This window comes from Saimiri boliviensis, chromosome 3 (assembly GCF_048565385.1).
Source record: "Saimiri boliviensis isolate mSaiBol1 chromosome 3, mSaiBol1.pri, whole genome shotgun sequence".
NCBI lineage: Eukaryota > Metazoa > Chordata > Mammalia > Primates > Cebidae > Saimiri > Saimiri boliviensis.
This window is the reverse complement of record NC_133451.1, coordinates 139,257,771-139,283,740: the sequence shown is the minus strand read 5'-3', so window position 1 is coordinate 139,283,740 and position 25,970 is coordinate 139,257,771. Positions and strand designations below refer to the sequence as shown.

The window sequence follows — 25,970 nt, the reverse complement described above, 5'->3', positions numbered from 1 at the left end:
GTTGGGTCAGTCAGAATATACATATTCTAATATATTCTAATATGTATTCTATATGTAGAATATATATATGATCTATATATATAGAAAAATATATATTTTTATCTCTGTGTGTGTGTGTGTGTGTGTGTGTGTGTGTGTGTGTACCCTTTAAATAAGCCTCCTTTACCTATTCACTATTACACTGAAATCAGGGGGAAAAAATAAGTAGAAGATAAAATCATCATAGGTTATAGCAGATGGTCAAGGCCATGAGGCAAAGGCTACAGAAAACATATATAAAAACAAGTATGCATAAGAAATTTCAAAGAAAGAAAATGAATGAGGATGAGCAAGTAATAAATATTGTAAGACTGAAGCCCCTTTGGGACAGCAAGGATGCGGACTGAACTAAAATGTGAAACATTCTCTTGATTATTTGCCCAGAAGAATAATGTTTACATTAGAAGACGAGGTATGTGCCAGGAGGAGATCAAAAAGGAAAGAGAAAAATCTTTTCCTAAAGAAATTTGTATTCCCTAAAGACAGGTAATTTCACAAAGGAAAAACAAAATGTGTGTGTGGAATATATGCAGTTATATGAAGCTTTAAAAATAAGAAACCATCAACCCATGTATACATAATACCAGGACTATGTACAATAAATCAGTAGGTTTTACATATATTCTATTGTATGCCTCCACTCATAACAAATGATGCTTTTCCTTCAAGTTCAACTTGTCTCCCCTTCTTGTCTTAACGGATTTCACCTAGTTCCATTGCAAAACTGCAAATTAAATTTTAGTTCAACTTTCAAGGATGATGTAATACAGATCAAACTGGACAGTTCAGTATCATTTTCTCATGGTTCCTTTATAAAAGCAATATATCAGACAAAAGATTAAATAGATGTATGAATCTGTTAATCATCCATTCCTCTCCCAAAATGCAGACACCTTCCTTTAGGAATGTAAGCATCAAAGCAATGCTCAGGACATCAAAATTCTTTGAGCTGATTAAATGGTTTTGTATTCCTTATGTTTATAAAGCCTTTTACCAATTTGTGATATGGCCACAAAATATTACAAATGATTTGACTAATAATCAAGGTGGGAAAAAAATCATGAAGAAGCATTTAGTTCAAAAAAAGAGGTCACTAGAACAGAGGGTGGGCTACAAAGTACTATCTAAATTGAAGCAATATGGTATGTTCAAAAATGCAATCTTAAAGAGATGAAAGTTCGCTTTGTAACAATGTAATTCTGTAACATATTACCTCTGTTTGCCATAAAGATCTCCAGGGCTGTATTTTGCAAAAGATAACGACGAGAAAAGATTGATCGTATCTCTGTGAACAGCCATTTTCCATGCAGCCCTTCTGTATATGCCAGGATCTAATGAGGAAAAAAATAATCCCAGGTAAATGACAACATTCGTTTGTTGTTGTTGTTTCTCTCCCCAGTTAAAATAGAAAAGACCCTTTGAAGAAAAATAATTTAATAGTTGTTTACATAATTTGGAGATTAAGAAAATCAATTGTAATTTACAAAAAAGAAGATTAAATAAAAAAAGCAAAGCAAAATGATAAAACATTTAAGTATATATTTGGGCTTTTAAAAACAATGATGTAATCTACTGCGTCTGAGGAAATACATATTGCATCATTTACTGATTGATTTTTTTAAACCACATTATGAAAGTAAAACTTCAGATAAAATCTTAGAAATAAAGACTTCAAAACAATGTCATATATGCTTATAAATCACATATACAATTCAGTTTCACATGACTATGATTTGCCCAATAGTGCTTTTACATACATTATAATATAAATATATTCAGTTCATAACTTTAAAAAGAATGACTCTTTTAAGGTCACTGTTAAGGTAACAGTCACTCATTCAGAAAGCACAAAGACTGACTATATAAGAGGTTAAGTATCATTTTGTCAGCTAAAGCTAAACACAAACCTGCAAATGAACTCAGCATAATCTCTCTATGGGGTAGGTGGTTGTCAGAGTAACTTGTTACAATTCTTGTCATCCCAAGTGACAGACACAGTTGCTTAAAATGCTTTGCCAATTCAAAGTAATCCTGCCTTTAGTCCTAAGCCACTTTGTTGCTTTGTTATTCAAGTTTTGTTTTTTAAAAAGTTCATTTCAAAAGCTTAATTGTGAACGTGTTCAAGGAAAACCAGACTCAGCATTTCTCTACACCAGTACTATACATAATATTAATAAAGATTGCTATCAAAACCTGATAGTCTATGAAAGCAAATTAAGTTAAAAAATTAAGATATATCTCTCAAAAGTAACCACTATTAAAAATTACAAATGAAACATTTGATTATGATATTACACTGCAGGAATAAATTTGGGATGAGTAAAGAGGAAAAATAACAACTAGTAAAAATTTATCCTTCTCAAACTGTTTTTTCTTTATTCATTTTCATTTTCAAAATCCTAATGGCAAATAAATCTACATTCTTCAATGCAAAATGTATTTTTGAAAAAACAAAAGTCACAATCCTTATTTAAGTCAGTAAGTATGTATTTCAATCTTTCTACAAAAATGATTCTATTTATAACACCACAGAATCTAGAAACAGAAAGAATGGGTATAACTCTAATGGGGAGTGTCTTTTGAAAACAAAGCAAAAAGTTCAATGGACAAGATAATCATGCATGCAGTTTTGAAATGGATCACAGAGAAATCCTACTAATTCAGTAATATAATCAATACCTATGTAAAATCAAGGTAAATGAACAGAAAAGAGAGGACAAAAATAGTAATATTACTCTCAGAAATGGCAGGTATCCCTTTCTCACACTATGACCAGAGATCATGGACCACCAGGTGGTCCATGGCTTCAGAGTCTTCAGAGGCCTCCATTTGTTCTCTCTCCTATTCTTACCTCTGAAGTCTAAATATGACCAGATTTTAAAATACAAATCAGATCACATCATTCCTATAATTAATAGTATCCAGTGACTTCCCATGACATGTATAATAAACTCTTAAGCTCTTTATAATTGCTAATAAAACCTCGTATCTGGGACTGCCTGTGAGCTAAACTCATTCTTCCTCAGGGTCTACTTTTGTCCTTGTTTTCCACCCTGCCTGGAACGTTCTCCCAAATCTCCACATGGTTAGCTCATTCTCACATTTAGATTTCTCCTCTTATGCCACCTCTGCAGGGAAGCCACAGGATTTAAACCCCACTTCCTCTATTAACAACTCATCCCAGCCCAAACTCATGAGATTTTCTTCCTAACACTTAACACTATCTTAAATTTTTAAAAGTTAATTTAATTTTTGAGACAGGGTCTTGCTCTGTCACCCAGGCTGGAGTGCACTGATGTGATCATGGCTCACTGCAGCTTCAACCCCCTAGGTTCACCTGATCCTCCCAGCTCAGCCTCTTGAGTAGCTGGGACTACAAGCACGTGCCACTATATTTTGCTAACTTTTAACTTTTTTTTTGTAGAGACAAGGTTTCACTATGTTGCCCAGGTTGGTCTTGAACTCCTGGGCTCAAGTGATTCTCCTGCCTCAGGCTTCCAAAGTGCTGGGATTATAGGTGTGGGCCACTATATCTTGCCACTACCTGAAACTATAATATTTGCTTGCTAGTCTATTGTCTCTTCAGCACTAGAATACTAGAATCTAAGATCTGTTGGAGGAAATACTTTGAATACATCCTATTAACATTGCCTAGAAAACTATCTGGCACAAAGTAGCAATTTTCAGAATGACTAAATGAATCAATGTATGGCAACCTACACTCCATATTTGACCCACATGATATTTTAACAAAATTTCACGATTGAAAATAGTTGCCGGGCGCGGTGGCTCAAGCCTGTAATCCCAGCACTTTGGGAGGCTGAGGCGGGTGGATCACGAGGTTGAGAGATCGAGACCACCCTGGTCAACATGGTAAAACCCCGTCTCTACTAAAAATACAAAAAATTAGCTGGGCATGGTGGCGCGTGCCTGTAATCCCAGCTACTCAGGAGGTTGAGGCAGGAGAATTGCCTGAACCCAGGTGGCGGAGGTTGCGGTGGGCCAAGATCGTGCCATTGCACTCCAGCCTGGGTAACAAAAGAGCGAAATTCTGTCTCAAAAAAAAGAAAGAAAGAAAATAGTTGAGAAAACAGATATTAGTAAAAATATTTGGATTTCCATCTTCTCAAGAAAAACTGGGGTATGCAGCAAAAGAAAATAGTTGAGAAAACAGATATTAGTAAAAATATTTGGATTTCCATCTTCTCAAGAAAAACTGGGGTATGCAGCAAACCTGAATCTATATGCCATATGGTAACAACTGGCATGCACTCTCTATTTTGGTACTACTTCATTTACTACTATTCACTAGTGTGATGTCAGCATTCACTCATTTACCATTTTCTACCTAGTTTCTATTGGTATTGAGTTTGCTATCCTAGATTTATCAAATATTAGAGAATCAAATACATGCTCTGCAACATTTATAGTCCAATTTATACAAAAGAAAAACAAGGTCCAGGGTCAGTGGCTTACAGTGGTAATTCCTGAGCTTGGGAGGCCAAGGTAGGAGGATTGTTTGAGGCCTGGCAACACAGCAAGACCCATCTCTACAAAAAATTAAATAATTAGCTGGGCATGGTAGCCCACACCTGTAGCCCTAGCTACTCAGGAGGCTGAGATGCGAACATCACTTGAGCCCAGGAATTTGATGGTGTAGTAAGCTATGACTGCACCACTGCACTCCAGCCTGGGCAATGACAGGAGATCATGTCACTAAAAAAGAAAACAAAGAACAATGAGGCCTAGACATGTTAAATATTTGATACAAAATTCCCTAGCAAGTTAGTGGCAGAATCTGATCTATTCCCAGGTTATCTAATTCAAAAATACAGAGCTTCCATTGTATATACCACATCGTCACATTTCTAAGAAAGAGTTAAATATCTGTTATACTAGAATCCAAATAACTACATTTGCTTAAAATTTTCCTGCACTTGGGTTAAAGAGGAAAGAGAAAAATCAAAGGAAAACAACAACAAAAAATCTTTTGAGCTCTTTGATATGTTAGGAATATTACACATTGGTCTGAAAATTCTACCTTTTGTATCTATTATACAGATATATAATAAGACCTGTTGCGCATAATAGTGAATCCAATCATTGCAAAATCATGATCGTACAACTAAATATTTGATCATATTCTAGATTACTCTATTATTAGCAGAAATTAGTATATCAAATCATTTTTATTAGATTTTTAATGTACTGAAATGTTTTTCTGATTAAGCAAAATATACCATTTATATTCCATTCCCTTAAACAGTATAGTTATTCAAAGATCTACTTGAAACACAGCAAATGTCATAGTCCTTTAAAATCTGTTTTATTCCAATGTCAAAAATACTTAAAAGAAAATGACATAAGCTCTATGCACCTACTATTCAGTAACCTTATAAAATCATAACACATTGCCATATTATTGCATACATCTATAAGAAATTGATAAATGCATTAGAGACAGTGTTAAAATTGACATGCATAACCCTTCTTGATCCCATTTTCCTCCTCTGTCACAGCCAATCACTATCCTTGTTCTCAGGGTTATCATCTGCATGGAAGTTTTTATACTATTAGTACATATATATCCATAAATAACATACCACATCACTTCGTATGTTTTCAAAGCTGATATAAATGTTATCATACTAAATGTATAACAGTATGCTTTTCAAGCTAAATACAACAGTTTAATGAAGTTTTAAAACTTAGAGAAGGAAAAACAGCATGAGATGGAAAATTATTTAAAATTGCCAAAGTTGTCAAAAATCAAAATCTTACACACACAAAATAACTAGCCTAATCTTTTAAAAGAAAAAATTAAAATCCCACAATTAGGGTCAAAAAATTTGAGATTTGAAATAGAAACTAGCAATTTCTTAACTAAGGCATTACCAGCTGAAATTTATATAATAATATTTCTTTAAGTATTCATTTGGGAAAGGTGTCAGTACTGAAAAGCAGCTGAGGCCTAGCTAAGCAAGAGGTTCATTTCTTATTGGAATAGTATATGCCTGGTCTGAGGCTTCACTTCAAAGTCTCTAGAGTTCAATTAAAACTGGATTAGGTAGAAACAGACTCTTCTTTGGGACTTTCTGTTCACTGAAACTCTACATACACTGACAGCACCTTAGACAGAGGTCCAGCTCTCCAATGAATCAGTTGCCATAGAAACCGTATCATTACCATTGCTCTGAAGTTATGACCTCAACTCCAGAATAGCCTGAAATCTTTACTCTCTTTGAATCTTTACCACCTTGTTTTATTATTGTTAGTATTATTAGTAAATTAAACTTTCAGTTGTTTTAAATAATTCATTTCAAAGCTGGTTTATTAAGTGTGTTCGGAGAGAAAGGACTTAGTATTTAATACATATATTATATACACACATATTCTATTTCTTTACTTTAAAAAACTTAAACCTATCTTCTTTAATATTTTTATCTGAAAACTATGACTTTTGAAAAGGATACATTATTTATCCCAAATAATGCACATATTTCTTCCTTCTGTCCTACAAATAGTGTACTATGAACACATAAGAAAATTTCTTCACTTTGTTGCACTTATTCTTAGTGGAGGAAGACATTTTTGACTTTCCTTTTACCAGTTCATTTGTAAAAGCTTATAAATTTATCCAAATAAAACTCTCCTTTGTTTTCTTATCCTCACGAAAGAACAAAAACAGAAAGCTACATTCACTGCCTAACTACATACTCTGATTTACTGAATACTAGACATTTTTTAAAAGTAGATTTAAAATAGTTAAAGCCAATCCTTTAGGTGAATAGACAGGGAGGTTTTATTTTAAAAAACTATCCTCAATACATTTTAAATGTTTTTAAATTCTTCTTGAAGGGTAAATATTAAAAAGGGATAAAAATGTTTTACCTCGAAAACAAGAAATGTTTACATGGAAACCTGCATATATAACATCAATAAAAGGTATTTTTAAAATTACTATTCCTAAGGTTTAAAACTAGCGTAGCATATCCCTATGCCAAATATTTCCCAGTTTCTATACTAGTTTTATTTTCAGACAATTCCATATTGATTTCTGAATATTTTGGTGTTAAGAATAAAATCAGATAATATATATTAATAATAGTATTTAAAAATTCACAACAGAACTATCCTCAAACCATATAGATATATTTAACATCAAGAAAAATGTTTCTGACCTAGTATACAAAATGTAAACTAATAATATCATCCATTAAGCAATAACGCCATGGCTAAGAAAGTCTAGAAAATATTCACTAGATCCCATTTTAATGGAACAGAATTATATAGTCACAGGTTTATGCTTTAATATGGGAAAACCAAATATTTAAACTACCTTTAAAACAAAAACATTGAAAAATACTTTCCTATGAATTCACCATATGTGCAAATAGGTTTTATTTTACAATAATTATAATTTGAACAAATAAGCTTAAAGTAATTTTAATCAATTATTTTAAAGCTGCATCACTATTTATTAACACAGTTTTTACATTTTTTCTGTAGTTTTCTCTGAAGGCAGGTATCAAAGCATAGCACTTAATTTATTCTAGTAATATTGAACTTCAGTGGGTTCAAGGATTTACTTTATCACTAACCATATGACTATTAGTTTTAAATTTCAGAGATACATTCTTTAAGTAAAATTTAGAGATCTTTTTTGAATTTGACAATGACATATAGTTGACTCTGGTGGAGAAGTAAAGATATTTTTGTTATTAAATATATATCCATGAACACTTAGAATGTCCCCAAAATTGAAAAAACAACAAAACTGAAAGTCATACATAAAAAAAAATTACCTCTTAAATTAACCATGTGTTGTTATTTAATTTTTTTCATCTATACAGTATATTTCTCTTCTGGTTTCAAGTACTATGATGTAGTACAGTATCCTTAGCGTTTTCATGGGTGACAAATTCAATTAAACATATTCATTACTTTAATGTTCTACTTGGCAGTTTTAGTCAGTATGAAAAATTAAAAATATATAAATAAAATGCTATGTGACCTTTGTATTGATTGGACTAAAATGGCTTTAGCCTGGGTGTGGACGATGGGGCAGTTGGGAGGGGCAAGAGGGGAGCACACAAACACACACACTCTTATGTTTTCTCTTCCAATTACTGAGGAAGATGATAAAACCACAGCAAATGATGTATCAGCTCATTTTATCTTATCGCTCTGGGGCTAGGTGACAATGAAGTTCATATTTCACTGGCTCCCATTGAAGATTGTGAAAATTACTTGCCCTCATGACCTGAAATTTCACTAGAAGACAGAAATTTCTCTTCTGCAAAGTAATGCAATTTTTCAGATGTCAACCTTTAGCCCAGCTTTAAAAATTAATTTCATTTATATTAACCAATGATATTGATATTTTCACAGAACACTCTTTGATACATGAAGCACTGACTGGCAAATTGATGTTGCTTTAGATGGGTAAAACTATTTTATTTTAAGCTGCTATGGCAGACAGATTTACGGCAAACTGAAATTCCCATTTCATAATTTAATATTTGTGCTGGAGTGATGCACCTTTAAGCCCTTGGCCTGTAAATAATTCAGACTCTTTACTTGGTTGTTTTATTTTCAATATTCCTCAGCTTAAAAATAATTTGCATTCTAAATGATGCATCTTAAAAGCCATCTCTTATTCATATAGTATTTAATATTGATCTTAATGAGTCAAAAGCCAAATGTAGTAAGGAAAGAGAAGAACAAAGAGGTATTTATCTATTCCCAGCTCCCTCTTAATTCAGATTTTAAAATTTAGGCTATATCTTGTCTAAATTTTTTTTTTGAAAGGAGGCAAGAAACCAAAATGTACCCGCAAAAGAATATTAAGGGACCATAACAAGAAACAGGAATATATTTTGTATCTTTTTCATAGCAGCACATAAGTGAAGAACTGGATGGTAAATTTGCAGAGAAAGAACAAAATGAACTTAGATATTTATCTAAATTAAGATACAGTATTTAGGTTTGAAGATATCTTTGAAAAAACAAACAAAAACAAAGCCACGATGCCAATATTATTGAGAACAAGCTATAAAAGGGTGTCATCTGATTTTAGTACAGGAGATACTGAAATTATCTTGTATCTGTACAAAAGAAACATTTCAATATAAAATTTCAATATTTTAGAGTAATGAAAATGCTACTAAAAGACGTATGACCTTTACAAGTTACAACTTTATTACCTTTACCAAGTAAAGAGTTTTGTCTAATTCAAATAATGCCTTGAGAAGATAATCATTACACAAATATCTTTCTATTGTATTAATGAGGTAAGTCAAGCATAAATATGCACATAATTTATACATTCATTTATAATCTTAAAATTAGAAAAAGGCTAAGAAAGTCACTTATCTAATTTAGGTATTTTCCCCTTAAATGGTTTAACACTGCTTTGCTCAAATTTCTATACTGAAAATTATTTTTGCGTTTTTATGCCAATAACATTCAAATTGTTTTTTCTTCAAAATATTTATATTTAGTGCTTCCTTACATGTTTGGTATAGAAAAAAATCTTAATATAAAGTTATCTTTCATAATTTTTTCATTTAGATTGGAAATATTCCTAATTACTTCTCAAAAAGTTGTGACAATAACATGCTATCATCAGAGAATTAAGATATAAAATATTTCTGTCAGGACCAGGCAAAGTGGAACATGCCTATAATCCCAGCACTTTGGGAGGCTGAGGCAGGAGGATCACTTGAGGCCAGGAATTCCAGACCAGCCTGGGAAACACAGCAAGATCCTATCTCTACAAAAAATAAAATTAGATGGGTGTGGTGGCATGTGCCTATAATTCCAGCTACTCTGGAGACTGAGCTGGGAGGCTTGCTTGAGCCCAGGAGTTGTTTGAGGCTGCAGTGAGCTCTGACTGCACCACTATACTGCAGGCTGAAAAAACAGAGTGAGATTTACTTTTTTAAAAAGTTTTTTTGTCTATTGTTCCATGCACTAATTCTCTATAGTCATGAGCTTGCTATTCCTTAATAAAGAGTTAAATTTAAGTCACCACTAATAAAAAAACTAATTTTAAATATATTGGAATATTTGATAATATATACTTTGAAACAACCAATGAACAGAAACTCTCTTTTCAACGCCAATTCTTCCTTCAAGAACTCGATCTCTGATTGGTATCAAAAGCCCTCCCTAAAAAAGTTATTCACTTCTCATAGAAGTAAAAAGTAAAACAGAAGATACTAGAGGTTAAAAAGTGGGGGTGGGAAGCAATGAATAGGGAAATAATTGTTAAGGAATACAAAATTACAGTTAGGAGGAATTAAGTTCTACTGCTCTTTATCACTATAGAATGACTCCAACTAACAATAATATATAGTTTCAAATAGCTAGAAGTAGGATATTGAATGTTCCCAACATGAAGAAACACTAAATGTTTGACATGATGAATATGCTAATTACCCTGATCTGATTACTATATATTATATGTATCACAACATTTTTATGTACCCCATGAATACATACAACTGTTGCTTAAAATTTTGCTTAAAATTTTTTTTTAAATAAAATGACCAAAGATAAAGTCAGGAAAAAAATCCCCCATCTCCCAGATATATGAACTAAATCTTCAAGTTAGAGTAATATCAATTTACAAGTAGACTATTCCTTGTAGCAGACACAACATGATTTAGCCACTGGAAGTTTCTCTGGTACCTAACCTATTTGAACATATTAAAGGGAAAACCTTGGTTTATCTCGAAGAAGGTTGCTTTTGTTCTTTGAACACAGCAAGCAAGGAAAATAAAAAGCAAAATGAAAAGGAAAAATTACATAGAACTTGATGCTAAGAGCCTAAAATCCCCAGGACACTTTTTTCCTAATCAGAGGGAAATACTTTTCTACTTTTTAAAAATTAATTTCTGCCTCCTACTAAATATTAAACTTGTTTAGTTGGAGTCAGTTATAAATGAATAGTACAGATTTATTCACTTCCATAACAGAGTATGGAACTAAATGCTATGCTCACATTTGCCTTCAGATATAATCTTCCAAAAAGCTATTTTCTTAAAGGGCATATATTTAACAGAACATTATCAATACCACTTAAATAAGACTTTTGGGGTTCACTTCATTTCATTGCAGAATTCCATACTGTTGCACACTCCCCACTAGATTGAAGTTCATACTTAACTGGCATTCTTATGAGGCTACATAACAAGCCTCAGTCATTTTCCTATTCACAGTATCTAGCACAGTCCTAGAAATACCCAGGAGATTGACTGACGGATGGAAGGCCAATTCAGCTTCACTAAGGATCTACAATTAGGGCAGGTGTGGTGGCTCACGTCTATAATACCAGCACTTTGGGAGGCTGAGGTGGGAGAATCACTTGAGCTCAGGAATTCAAGACCAGCTGGACAACACAGCAAAACCCCATTTCTGCTAAAAAATGCAAAATTTAGCTGGGTGTGGTTGTGTGTGCCTATGGTCCCAGATACTAGCGAGGCTGAGGCAGGAGAATCACTTGAGCCTGGTATGCAGAGGTTGCAGTGAGTCAAGATCACGCCTTTATACTATAGCCTGGGTGACAGAGCAAGATCCCATCTCAAAAAAAAAAAGGCATCTACAATCTAAGACTCTGGAAACACATGAACATAAACACAGTGAAAAACAAAAAAGGGGTAGAAGAGTAAAATGGAAAACTACAACATAAAATTTTTAAAAATAAAACTCAAAGATCAGAGTACTTCCACTTCTGATAAAGACGGAGTAACAGGGCCTAGATTTGCCCTACCGAAACAATATGCAAAATTAACATAACATACAGAAAAACTGTTTTCAAGACATTAAATATCAAGCAATAAAAGACTGATTCCGGAGAAACAGGAAACAAAATTGTGACCCCTGCTATTGCCCAAGCACATCATTGGAAAGACTTTGCAGGGCCCACAGGAGGAAACAGAAACCCAGTTAGAACATAATGGTCTCCTGGAGAAGAGAAAACAGAGCTTGAAGTACAGGGAGATCAAGATGTCTAAAGCTTGCAGGGCAGAGTAGCAGATCAGAGAGAGCTGGAAAGCAACACAGCTCCAGAGATCTGCAGTCTTCAGTTGAGTACTGACCAAGCCACGAAAGAAAACAATGTGAGACCAGTGAAAGAATCATCCTAAGAAATTACAGTGAACAATATTCAGAGCTCACACAGAATGTAAAAATCTCATGATTCATGGAGGATTAGATAGACTAGTCAAAAGGATTTCGCCACAGAAGTGGGGAAAAGTTAACCATAGACTTGATGCTGCTCTGGTTCTCCCTAAAAAAATCTTAAAAGCAAGCTCCAGATGGATCAAACTATTTCTAAGCAACTTAACTATATCCCAGAACAATGCATTAGAACATTTATAGGAATGCAAAAATATCCACCACACAACTGGGTAAAATTCACCACAGCTGGCATTCAATTCATAATTACTGGGCCTGCAAAATAAGCATGACAACATGACCCACATAAGAAATTAATTCAACAAAACTCCTGTAGAAATGAACATCAACAGAATTTTTAGAAAAAGACATCAAATCAGACCAAGTAGATTTTTTTTTTTGTTTTTTTGAGACAGTCTCGCTGTGTCCCCCAGGCTGGAGTACAGTGGCACAATCTCGGCTCACTGCCAACCTCTGCCTCCAGCGTTTAAGCAATTCTCCTGCCTCAGCCTCCTGAGTTGCTGGGACTACAGGTGCGTACCACCACGCCTGGTTAATTTTTCTACTTTTAGTAGAGGCGGGGTTTCACCATGTTGGCCAGGCTGGTCTCAAACTCATGATCTCAAATGACCCATCAACCTTGGCCTCCTAAAGTGCTGGGATTACAGGTGTGAACCACCTTGCCTGGCCCCAAATAGATTTTAGAGCAAAAAATTTTACTAGGGATAAAGAGAGTCATTTCATAAAAACATCATTTCATCAACAGGCTTTAACTAACCTAATTGTTTATTAACTGAATAACAGCTTCAAAATACATGAAGCAAAAACTGAGAGAATTGAAAGAAGAAATGCATAAACCCACAATATAAACATTTCAACATTCCTCTATAATTAATAAAACAAGAAGATTGAAGATTAATAAAGATACCAAGGAGTTGAACAAGACCATCAACTAATAGAACCTAACTGACATTTAAAGAACACTCCAACACCAGAAAAACAGAAAAGCATATTTTGGGCTAAAATTCAAGTTGCAATAAATTTAAGACTCAAATCATATAAAATATATTCTCTGACTACAATAGAATTAAATTAAAAATCAATAACAATAGATTTTTTGCACAGCATGGTGACTATAGTTAATAGTAATGTATATTTCACAAATGCTAAAAGAGATTTTAAACATTCTTACCACAAAGAGATATGTGAGGTGATGAATATATTAGTCTGATTTGATCATTCCACAAAATAGACATTATCAAAACATCACACTGTACCCCATATATACATTATTGTTTTTCAATTAATATCAAAATACAAAAAAAAGCTATCTGGAAAAGTCCCCAAAAGTGAAAATGTAATAGTACACATCTAAATAACCCATGGATAAGAGGAAAAAAGCAAAAAGGAAATTAGCAAGTATTTAAAATTGCATGAACATGAAAAAAATATTAAAAATTTGTGGAATACAGCTAAAGCAGTGCTTAGAGGAAAATTTACAGGGCTAAATGCTTATATTAATATAAAAGAAAAGCCTCTTTTCAGTGATTCTGACATACCCTTTAGGAAAACAGAAAAATAAGAGCAAGTTAAACTCAAATTAAGCAGAGAAAAAAATAATAAAATTCAAAGGAACAGAAAAATCAAAAAACAATAGAGAAATATCACCAAAACCTATAGCTGTTTTCCTTTTTGTAAAGATCAATAAAACTGATAAACCTCTGAACAGAGAGTAGCAAATATATAGATATAAATCATGAATATCAGGAATGATAATAGGATTTACCAATATTATGAGAGAAGAGACATCAAAACAGATTTTACAGACATTAAAAGAAAAATAAGGGGATATTATATACAAGTCGTTTGGACTACGTTGATGCAATGAACAGATCTCTTGAAAGACACAAATTTGGCCAGATGCAATGGCTCAAGCCCGTAATCCCAGCACTTTGCAAGGCCAAGGCAGGTGGATCACTTGAGGTCAGGAGTTTGAGACCAGCCTGGCCAACATGGTGAAACCTGTCTCAACTAAAAATACAAAAATTTGCCACGTGTGGTAGCACGTGCCTATAACCCCTGCTACTCAGGAGGCTTAGGCAGAATTGCTTGAATCTGGGAGGCAGAGGTTGGAGTGAGCCAAGATCACGCCACTGCCCTCCAACCTGGGTAACAGAGTGAAATTCAGTCTTTAAAAAAAAAAAAAGACACAACTACCAATGCCCTCTCAAGAAAAAGATTGCATAAATAGTACAATATCTAATATAGTTGTTAAATTTTTAGTTTAAATCTTCCCAAAAAGTAAACTCCAGGCTCATCAGACTATACTGGTAAATTCTACCAAGTATTTAACGAATAAATAGTACCAACTCTATAAAGACTTGTCCATAATATTAAGGGATAGAATACTTGCCAACATGTTCTTTGAGCCCAGCATTATCCAGATGTCAAAACCAGAAAAACAGTGTAAGTAAAAGGGTAGTCTGCACTTATATATTTGTATAATTTCTTCGTCTTGAGACTTAGCGTGGATACCCTATAAAATAAATAGACTAAACATCTTCTCATACAACCAAGAGAAGTGTTCCCACTCCTGTACCCTCACAAACCATCCCCTCAATGCACCCACGTTTCTCTTGGATTTCTTTAAAATGTCTACACTAGTTTCCTTTTGTAGTATATTCTAACTTGACTTCCCTTGGATTTCAGTAGAGTGGTATTCTTAGCCTTCTCAGTTTACACTGAGTGATTTCATCCCTAATCACTACTTCTATTATTGCCAAAGAACACTGAGGTGTGAGATATAGAGCTAAGACATTAGAGATCAGTGTTAGATCCCCCTATTCAATCATATAGGGGATATCACCATATCTATAATCTACCACATGCCCTCTAAACTCTCAAACTCTTTTCTTTTTTAAAAATTGTTTTATTTATTATTATTATTGTTATTATTTTGAGACAGAGTCTTGCTCTGTTGTCCAGGCTGGAGTGCAGTGGCATGATCTCGGCTCACTGCAACCTCCACCTCCCAAGTTCAAGAGATTCTCCTGCCTCCGCCTCCTGAGAAGCTGGGATTACAGGTGCATGCCACCATATCGAGCTAATTTTTGTATTCTTAGTAGAGACAGGGTTTCACTATGTCGGCTAGCTGGTCTCAAACTCCTGACCTCAGGTGATCCTCCTGCCTCGGTCTTCCAAAGTGTTGGGATTACAGGCATGAGCCACTTCGCCTGGCCTAACCTCTCAAATTCAACAGATCCAAAAATGAACTATCATCCCTTCAAGAGCTGCCATTAGTCCAATAAAGACTATTTCCATTAGCAGAGCCACAAACACCATGTAAACAAACAAACAAAAAAACTTCAGTTATGCTATGTACCACATCTCATTCCTTTTGACCTCCCTTACCTCTCAATGAACAACTTCAATTGACTATCTACCTTCCGCTTAGTCATATAGGCTAAAACCTGCCTTAGAACAGGTTCTCATCATCTTTTGACATTTTCACAGACATATCTTATATTCTATCCATGCCACACAACATAACACTCCTTCAATCATGCCATGTGCTTCATGCTTAAACGTCTCTCAGTGTGACTGTCTTCCAAACTGGAATGCAGCCTCTTTCAACATGCACCACCAATGAGATGGTAGCAGTGGTTGTATTAAAGTAGTAGCAGATAGCAATAGCGGTAGCAGCAACAAATACAACTTACTTAAAGCTCATTATTTCCCAGGATCTATGCTAAGTGATTAATTTCAGTTATTTCAGTTAATCCTCAAAATGGCACTGTAAAATCAAAGTCATTTTCACCATTTTATAAATTAGGAAACAGTCTTTGGGAGGTTAGATGATGTTATTAAAATCACATAACCTGTAAGTAGTGTAGCCAAGTCTATCAGAATTCTGACATTATGCTCTAAGCCACTATATAATACTCCCACCACAGAGAACTTCTCATCCTTAAAACCCTAGCCAAGATTTTGTAAAAGCTCTGACTTCTCAAACAGATGTGCTACCACAGCCTCTTAGGAATTTGTAAATGTCTCCCCTCAGTAGACAATTACTAAAGGCAGATACTACACAGTATTTATTTTAGTAATTCCAGTGCTATTGGTATATCATAGAACTCAATAAATGTATACTCAATGAATTAATGATGAGTAACAATTTCAGTTGAAACAGATTCCTCATCTCCCACTCCATGCTTCTATAGTTTCAAAACTGAACAGAAAAGAGAGATCTTTTAGGCTTTTAAATATAGCAAACTGTGTATTTTAGCTCCTGGTAAGGGTACTGGGGAGGCCATAATCAAGGTTGGCCAGATTTGTTGTACCTGGACAAAGTGGTTCAAATGACCTTTCATAAGTACTAAGGAACTGGGATTTATTATTTAGATCATTTAAAAATAAAAAGTGGATGCTTGTTATGAACTGAATGTGTCTTTCCAAAATAGGTTGAAATCATGACCCACAATGTGACAGCAACAGAAGGTGATTTGAACTTTGGGAGGTGAATAGGTCATTAGAAGAGAGTCCTCATGAATGGAATTATAAAAGAGATCCCAGAAAGCTCTCCAGCCCTCCTTCCACCAGGTAAAGACACAAGCAGGAGTCAGCAGTCTAGGGACCCACACCAGAACCCACCATGCTGGCATCCTAATCTCAGACTTTGAGCCTCCAGAACTGTGAGAAATAAATTTCTGTTATTTATACGTCACCCACTCTATGGTACTTTGTTATAGCAATCCAAATAAAGACAGCACTTTTTGAGGAAAAAAGAAAAACAAAAACCTATGAAGAGTCATTGTTTTGTGATTAACTGTTAGAACCTAAAAGAAATATTTTTCTGAACACCTTCACCTCCCCCCAAAAAGGGAATAGGTAATAAAAATATATAATATGAATTTGCTATATTATCTAAAAATATTCAATTCTGCTTTAGAAGACAAGGAAGCAAATGGAATAGATGAAACCCAAAAGAAACATTAAACATAAAAGAGTAACATAATAGCTTCCAAGATGTAAGCAAAAAGTCACAGGCTATGTTAAGTATAGGTAATGAGTAAGGAAATAAGTGGCTCCTGAGAGACAGACAAAATTCCAATGATGTTAAATATGCACAGTAAACTTAAAGTTTGAAATCTGCAAGACCTGTTAAAGACGGAGTACACTGAATGTATGATGGAACAAAAAAAGTTGTATTTACAGATAAATGGAAAGACCAACTCAAGATATAATCATACTACCTCTATGTAGGTCTCTCATATTTCTGCAGATCTTAAAGTAGTAATTGCCATCTTACATGAGACACTATTTTCAAGGATGTTTGTATAATTAATAGCCTTAGAAGAGACAGTATCTCAGTGGAGAGCAATGGGCACGTTTGTTTACTGGCAAGTACAAGAAAGGTAATGATGCTCTATGGGGCAGAGGCCACATCTTACTGCCCATTGTGAAGATTTTAGGTTCTCTAAGGTTCCTTTACCGAGATATAAATTCGCTGGGAACAGAGTATCCACCTGGGTCCCTTATATTAGTCTGTTTCTTATGCCCTAACAAAATACTGTAGACTAGGTGGCTTAAACAACAGGAATTATTTCTTGACGTTCTGGAGGCTACGAAGTCCAAGATCCAATTGCCAGCCAGTTTGATTCCTGGTGAGGGCTCTCCTGGCAAGCAGATGACTTCCTGCCCTCTGTCTCTTCACATAGTGCAGAAGAGAATTTCTCTCATCTCATTCTTACAAGGCCAAAGTCCTAATAAATTGGGGCTGCACCCTTATGATCTCATTTACGCTTAATTACCTGCTAAAGTCTCTTTCTCCAGATTCAGTCACACTGGGGGTTAGGGCTTCAACATACAAATTTTGGGGAAATACATTTCAGTCCACAGCACCTCCAACAAGTCACTCCATACAACTTGGGGATGCAAGGGAAATGGACACTAACAAGATGCTTACTTTGCTTGTGCTAGAAGTCTTTGTCTCTAACCTTTGTCCCATGTCTGCTGCGAGCATCTAAGAAACTGTGGCAAGGTAAATTGTTGGCTTGCATGGAAGGTTAAATTTCAGACCTTTCATGGTTGTGTTTTTTTTTTTTTTTTTTTTTTTTTCTTTTTGAGACCAAGTTTCACTCTTGTCACCCAGGCTAGAGTACATAGTGCAATCTTGCCTCACCGCAATCTCTGCCTCTTGGGTTTAAGCGATTCTCCTGCCTCAGCCTCCCAAGTAGCTAGGATTACAGGTATGCACCACCACGCCCAGCTAATTTGTATTTTTAGTAGAGGTGGGGTTTCACCATGTTGGCCAGACTGGTCATGAACTCCTGACCTCAGGTGATCTACCCGCCTTGGTCTCCCTAATTGTTTGGATTACAGGCGTGAGCCAGTGTAGCCGGCTCCTTTCATAGTTCTTGACACTCTAGATGATATCTATGTTGGCCTTAAATTGGCCACCCATTGATAATACCCAGTATGGCCCCACTCTGGTCCATGTGGGTTTTATCTGCACAAGAAATGTAGGTAAAAACCCGTAACTATTCAGCAGGTTAATTGGTTGGCTCCAGTTATGAGCAGGGATAGCTGCTACTGTGTCTGTCTAATAGAGCTGGTGTGTTTCATTGGACCAGAACACTTTCCTTCTGTGGATTCCCTTACTCAAACCTCAATTCTGGTACTTGTAACATCAAAGAAAAGCAGATGAAGCAGAAAAAGAGGCAGGACATATAAATGTTACATGAACTCGGACTTAAGTACTCTGATCTTTCTACCTGCTTGCATTCGATCCTAAGTATATTAACTTATCCCATCTCTCTTCCATTTCTTCTTATTGCACATGCTAAATTGATTTAACAAATCATTCGTTTTGAGAAGCTTATTTGATCTGTGAGCCCTTCTGTTCTGTAAAATCTGGGATAACTTGCCTGGTAGTGTACTTGGAGGCAACAATACATCAGGTAATTTCCCACAGAACAGGTTTATAGCTAACCTTTATCTCACCTAAAACTATCATTGAAAAAAAATTTTACTAGGCCACTGGGGAAAAAACAGGAAGCTCCATAATTCATTTATTAAGCCAGTATAATGTTAAGGCTGAAAATGTAAAAAGTGATAAAGAGACTATCAAAAAGGAAAATAGTAGAGCATTTTTATCATTGAATAAAGATACATCTTAAATAATCTATTAGCAAATAGAATCCAGCAATGTATTACAAGAACCTATTTTCCTGGATTGCAAGAGTAGTTCAAAATCAGGAAGTCCACAAGAGGAGATCTACTCCTTATATCAACAAATTAAAAGGAAAACATTATATCATCATTTACTAGAAGCTGAAAAGTATTTGATCAAATTCAGAAACCACCACTAAAGAAAAAAAAAAGCTAGTAAAACAGAAGTGGAAAAAATTACATAAAATCAAAACGTTTTACCAGAAACCAACAACAAATATTAGCTATGTGATCTGGAGTTAATCATGTAGGCTCTCACCTCAAATGTTGTTGTAAATTAATTAACATAGGTACAGATAGTAAAACAGTGCTGGCACATTGTACCCACTACGCATTGGTTAGCAATTACTATTACAATAATTATTATCACCAAATTGAAAAAGTTAAAATAAATGAAATAATAAAATGTAAAACCTAGTATAAACATTGAAAAGAAAGATGAATATTCATTTGAAATATCCAAAGTACTCAAATTATGGAAATACATATAATAACACAAACATGGAAACTTAATATTTGTTTGCCATTTTAGCAACTGACACAAATATTGAAATTGCAAAAAAAAATTCATTCATAATAGCAAGAAAAACATTACACACTTAGGAATAATTTTAACAAGTAAGGCAGAGAGGGACCATGGAACAAAAAACATAAAACAATTTTTAAAGAAACATAAAGTACAATCTGAACACCCAGAAGCATTTTATAACAGGAAGAAAATATCATTAAAATGTAAATTTACCGCCGGGCGCGGTGGCTCACGCCTATAATCCCAGCACTTTGGGAGGCTGAGGCGGGTGGATCACAAGGTCACGAGATTGAGACCATCCTGGTCAATATGGTGAAACCCTGTCTCTACGAAAAATACAAAAATTAGCTGGGCATGGTGGCACGTGCCTGTAATCCCAGCTACTCAGGAGGCTGAGGCAGGAGAATTGCCTGAACCCAGGAGGCGGAGGTTGCGGTGAGCCGAGATCGCGCCATTGCACTCCAGCCTGGGTAACAAGAGCGAAACTCCGTCTCAAAAAAAAAAAAAAGTAAATTTACCAAAAATCAGTATGTATATGAGTTTTATATATTGTAATTAAAGTAACAATGAGACTTTTTTAAAGGCTTCATAAAATTACTTAAAGTTTACAAACTACATACCAGAAAACAGCCAATAAAATGAGAGAAAAAAAGACACTAGTAAGAAGTATTCTACCTTAAACAATGTGCAGGTGGCATAAAAACAAATAAATATATTTTGAAAACACTGGACTGTAATTTAGCCTGACATTTTCTATTCTGTTTCTTTTTGCTAAGTGCCAGCTGTGATGCACAAAAGTGAGAGCACAGCTTAATGTGGAGTGATCGACACATTAACATTAACGAAGCATCTAGATTGTACAGTGGCTTGCACACAGTTACCTTTCTACTGTTCATCCCATGCGACTACATATATAATCTAAAAGCCAAGAGAATTCTTAAACCATAATTGGAACTCAGAAAGAACTAAAAAATATTTATACCTATAGCATTGTAAAACTGTAAAATTAATTAATGGCAAAGATATGACTGATAAAGTCAAACAGTGAAAGATCTGAAAAAACTTTTGTGATAAAGGGTTACTATAATATATAACAAATACTTATAAAATAAAAAATAGAAAAATGGATGAAGAACATAAAAAGAATTATACAGAATTCAAATGTCCAGCATTTAAAAAATGCTGATACTAAAAAAGACATTAAAATAAGATATTTTATACCCCAGAATCAATAAAAAAAATTAAGAGTTACAACACATCTTGCTGATGAGAATGCAGACAAAAGTGTATATTGCTAGTAGAAGCATAAAATGTAAAATCCCTTTGGAAAGTAATTCAACATTATTTATCAAAAATAAAAATATGTATGGCCTTCGACCAAACAAACTTATGGATAACAAACAGAAATAAAGTTTTATTATGTCAACATGTAGGGATGTTTATTGCTACATTTTTCAAAGTGACAAAAAGATGAAAACAAGACTCTGAAATCCAATGCACATCGTTGGTCAAATAAGTCATATATTTATGATATATCTTCTTCAGTCACTTAAAAGAATGAAGTAAAGTCACACAGTTGACTTGGCTAGATATCTACAATCAATATACTGTAGAGTGAGATAAACAAACATACCAAGCTGTATATATTATATGGCTTTATTTTTGTACATCAATGATACCCTCTACAACATACATAAGTTTATATGAAAATGAAGAAAACTATGACAAGTACTAGGTTGTAAATACATGTTAAGGTGCTGCCAGGCGTAGTGGCTTACACTTGTAATCCCAACACTTTGGGAGGCCGAGGTAGGAAAATTGCTTGAGCCCAGAAGTTCAAGACCAGCCTGGGCAACAATGGAGACTCTGCCTCTACAAAAAAATACAAAAAAATAACAAGGCATGGTGGCACACACCCACAATCCCAACTACTCAGGAGACTGAGGTAAGAGGACCAACTGAGCCTGGGAAATCACAGCTGCAGTAAGCCACAATCATACCATTACAACTCCAGCCTGGGTAACAGAACAAGATCCTGTATCAGAATAAATAAACAAATAAAAGGTGTTTTGGGGGAATTTTTTATTTAATATTTTAGGTTTATGATTCACCACCGATAACCAAAACTAGGGAATGCAAAACCATGGATAAGGGGAGGCTACTGTACTGTCAGAAATGATAAAACCCAACTTATCTTCCTTTCTTTTAGTTTCCAGAGCTCAATCTGCTTACCTTTTACCCATACTTCAACATTTCCAAAATTCATTCTGTAAGTTTTTGAGAGTTCTTCACCCCACAACCAGCCTCCCTTCCTTCTCATTGTCCTTAAAAATAAGAATACAAGCCTTTTCAATTTTAAATGTTTTACTCTTGGTTTCTATCAGGCACCAGATATTCAGGTCACAGACCCTATGAATCATTAAGTGTGAAACACGATTCAGAAGTAGCAACTGGAAACAAATAGAGATCTCTGTTAATCACCTCAGAGTTCACAAAACTTTTTTCCTTACTAACCCATCTCTGACCTCTTGGTGATTTCTAATAAATTCAGACATTTATGTAATCACCATCCTATCATAACATAACATAACATCATCCCAGAAAGATTGCTCACATCTCTTCACTGTCAACGTCTCCTCTGTAAACATTCACTGTTCTGATTTCTTTCACCTCTGATTTGTTTTGCCTAATCTAGAGCGTGATACATGGAGTCGTACATCATGTATCCTTTTGTTTCACCCACGGTAATGTTTCTGAGGTTCTTCCATGTTGTTCTGTGTACTGATAATTCACTTCTTATTACCGAGTGGTACTGTATTATATAAAGGTAACATAATTGCTGTATATACCCTTCTTTTAACATTCAAGTAGTTTACTAAGAATAAAGTTGATGTAAACATTTGTGTATTAGTCTTTCTGTGAACCTTGTGCCTTCAGTGCTTTTGGACAAATATTTAGGAGTGGCATTGCTGTTTCATAGAATAGGCGGTATGTTTAAGTTTTGAGAAACTGCCAGAAGTTTTCAAAATACTTGCACCATTTTACCCTCCCATCTGCAGTCAATAAGAGTTCCAGTTCCTACATTTGCTAGGATGTAGCTAATTAGCTAATTAGCCAGCTACATTTCCTAGCTAATATTTGGTGTTGTCAGTCTTACCAATTTTAGCGATCTTAATATGTAGTAGTGTCTCCTTGTGGTTTTTCAAGACAACAGATGGTGCTGAACATTTTTTCACGTGCTTCTTGGCCACTTACCTGCCTTTCTTTATCTAAAGTCCCTAATCAAATATTTTGCCCATTTGTTTTATTGAGTTGTCTTTTTATTACTGATTTGCTCATATTTAATAGACACAAGTTGGGTTATATAAATACATTGAAGATATTTTCTCCCAGTCTGAGGCTTGCCTACTCATTTCCTTAATAATCTAATATCATGAGAAGATTAATTATCTTGAAATCTCTTTTCTTCTTCAGTGGTAAATGGGTCTTAAAAAGACATCTTTGGCAAATGTATTTTTTAAAGGCAGCTTGTCAGTTTCTTTAAATGACCTACTGGGATTGTGAATGGGGTTTAGTTGAATAGACAGATCGATGTGAGGAGAAATGACATCTCTATAATACCGAATCTTTTCAAAGAACTTGTCAAATCTTTGTTTATTTAGGTTTTAATTTTTTTTCCTTAGGAATGTTTTGTAGTTTTCAGTGGGTTTTACACATATTTCAATAAATTATTCCTAAGTATTTTATGTTTATCATTATGTTTTATGTTTATTGAAATTTCTACTTTCAAATTGTTCATAGAAAAATAATTTTTATGCCCATCAATGGTAGACCAGATAAAGAAAATGTGGTACATATACATCATGGAATATTATGCAGCCTTAAAAAGAACCAGATCATATTCTTTGCAGAATCATGGATGGAGCTAGAGGGCATTGTCCTGAGCAAACTAACAAAGGAACAGAAACCATATACTACATATTCTCACTTATTTGTGAGAGCTAAACATTGAGTACTCATGGACACGAAGAATGGAACAACAGATACTGGGGCCTACTCGAGGGTGAAGGGTGGGGAAGATGCCTATGTACCTACTGAGTATTATGCTATATAATAGTATAATAGTATATCTATTGTATAGTATTTTGTACTTGGATGACAAAATAATATGTACACCAACCTATATCATGTTTTAGCTATGTATTCATTTTCTTTCTTTTTTTTAAGACGGGGTTTCACCATGTTAGTCAGACTGATCCTGAACTCCTGACCTCAGGTAATCTGCCCACCTTGGTCTCCAAAGTGCAGGCCTGTATTCATTTTCTTTAAAAGAAAAATAGAGACCTATTTAGGTTATTTATTTTTAATTAAATAAGCTTTAGAAGTTTCTGTATTTCCAGGAATTTGTTCATTTTGTCTAAGTTGTTCAATTTATTCTTTTTATGGATATAATATGTATAATAATGTTATCTTGCTTTCTTAACCTCATAATTCATACCCTGTTTTTTATTAATATGATTAGATGTTTATCAATCTTATCAAAGCTTTTTAAAAACAGCTTTTGGTTTCACTGAATTTCTTTTTAAAGATAATTTTTCTCCTTTTATTATATCCTCCCTTATGTTTAAGTTTAATTTGCACTTCTTTTAACTTCTTAATGATAAGCCTCAGATATTTGATTTTAAACTTTTCTGTTGTTCTCATATGTTGTTATTTATAAAAATGTAAATTTCGGATTTATAGGTTTGCCTCTAGGTACTGTTTTATCCGTATCCTGCCAATTTTTATACTTAACCTTTTCTTTTCACTTTTATTGTGGAGATGGGGTTTCACTATGTTGCCTGGTCTGGTCTTGAACTCCTGGCCTCCTCCTTTTATAACCAAACAAATGGTCTTCACAGTAAATTCTGCACTTGCATATATGAAGAGGAGGAATTCTGGAGTTAAGGGTAATGTTTTACCTCAATTAGATCAAATTGGTTGATAGTGTTCATGAATTCTACATAATTACTGACAAGGTCTATTGTTCTATCAGTTACTGATAGAAAAATTTTGAAATCTCATATATAACTGTGAATTTAAATATTTTCCCTTCAGTTTGTTTCACATTTAAAATCTTTATTATTTCATGCTATATTAATTATTACTGCTGGAACAAATTACCACAAACTTAGTGGCTTACACAACATAAAATTATTTTCCTATGATCCTGGATGACAGAAATAAAAAATGTTCCTTAATGGGCTAAAACCAAATTGGAGTTCCTTTCGGGGCTCCAGGGATGCTGTCATCTATAAGGAACAGGCCTACACCAGACACAAAACCTGCAGTTCCTCAATCTTGGTCTTCTCATGCTTCAGTACGAAAATCAATTAACAGTAAGAAAATAAATTTCTATTTTTTATACATTACCCAGACTTAGATATTAATATTTGGTAAGAAGAACAGAAATTGACTAAAAAAGAAATTGGTATCAAAAGTAGAATATTACTACAACATATATCTAAAAACATAAGGCAGTTTTGGAACTGGATAATGGTTAGGGCCCTGAATATCAGTTTTGAAGTGACTGTGGGAAAAAAAGCCTGTAATGCCATGAATAGAATCTTAAGGACAATTCTGTTGAAGACTCAGAAGAAGAAGAGAGCTATAGAGAGCCTCAGTCTGAGATTATCTAAGTGGTGGTGAACAGAATGTTGGCAGGAATACAAATGGTAAAGGAAATTCTGTTTTGGTCTGACATGAAAATGAGGAATATCTTGTTGAGAACTGAAGGGAAGGCTATCCTTTTTACAAAATGGCAAAGAACTTGGTTAAATTGTATCTGTCCTAATGCTTTACCAAACACAGAATTTAAGAGTGATGAACTAGGGTATTTTACAGAATAAATCTCTAAGCAGAGTATTCGAGATATACTGCATGGCTTCTCTTTGCTTATAGTAAAAAGTGAGAAAAGAGAAATTAGTTAAAGATGGTATTTATAATCAAA

The 25,970-nt window shown here is 34.3% G+C and overlaps 1 protein-coding gene across 4 annotated transcripts in view; it reads right to left on the bottom strand.

Moving 5' to 3' along the window:
• Positions 1–25,970, bottom strand: part of LRBA (LPS responsive beige-like anchor protein) — a 746,578-nt gene that overhangs the window by 227,203 nt on the left and 493,405 nt on the right. For all 4 annotated transcript variants that reach the window (XM_074396837.1, XM_074396836.1, XM_010338615.3 and 1 more), the window contains one exon: positions 1,253–1,370. In XM_074396837.1, coding sequence (XP_074252938.1) covers positions 1,253–1,370 — 118 coding nt within the window. The remainder of the gene's footprint in view (positions 1–1,252; positions 1,371–25,970) is intronic.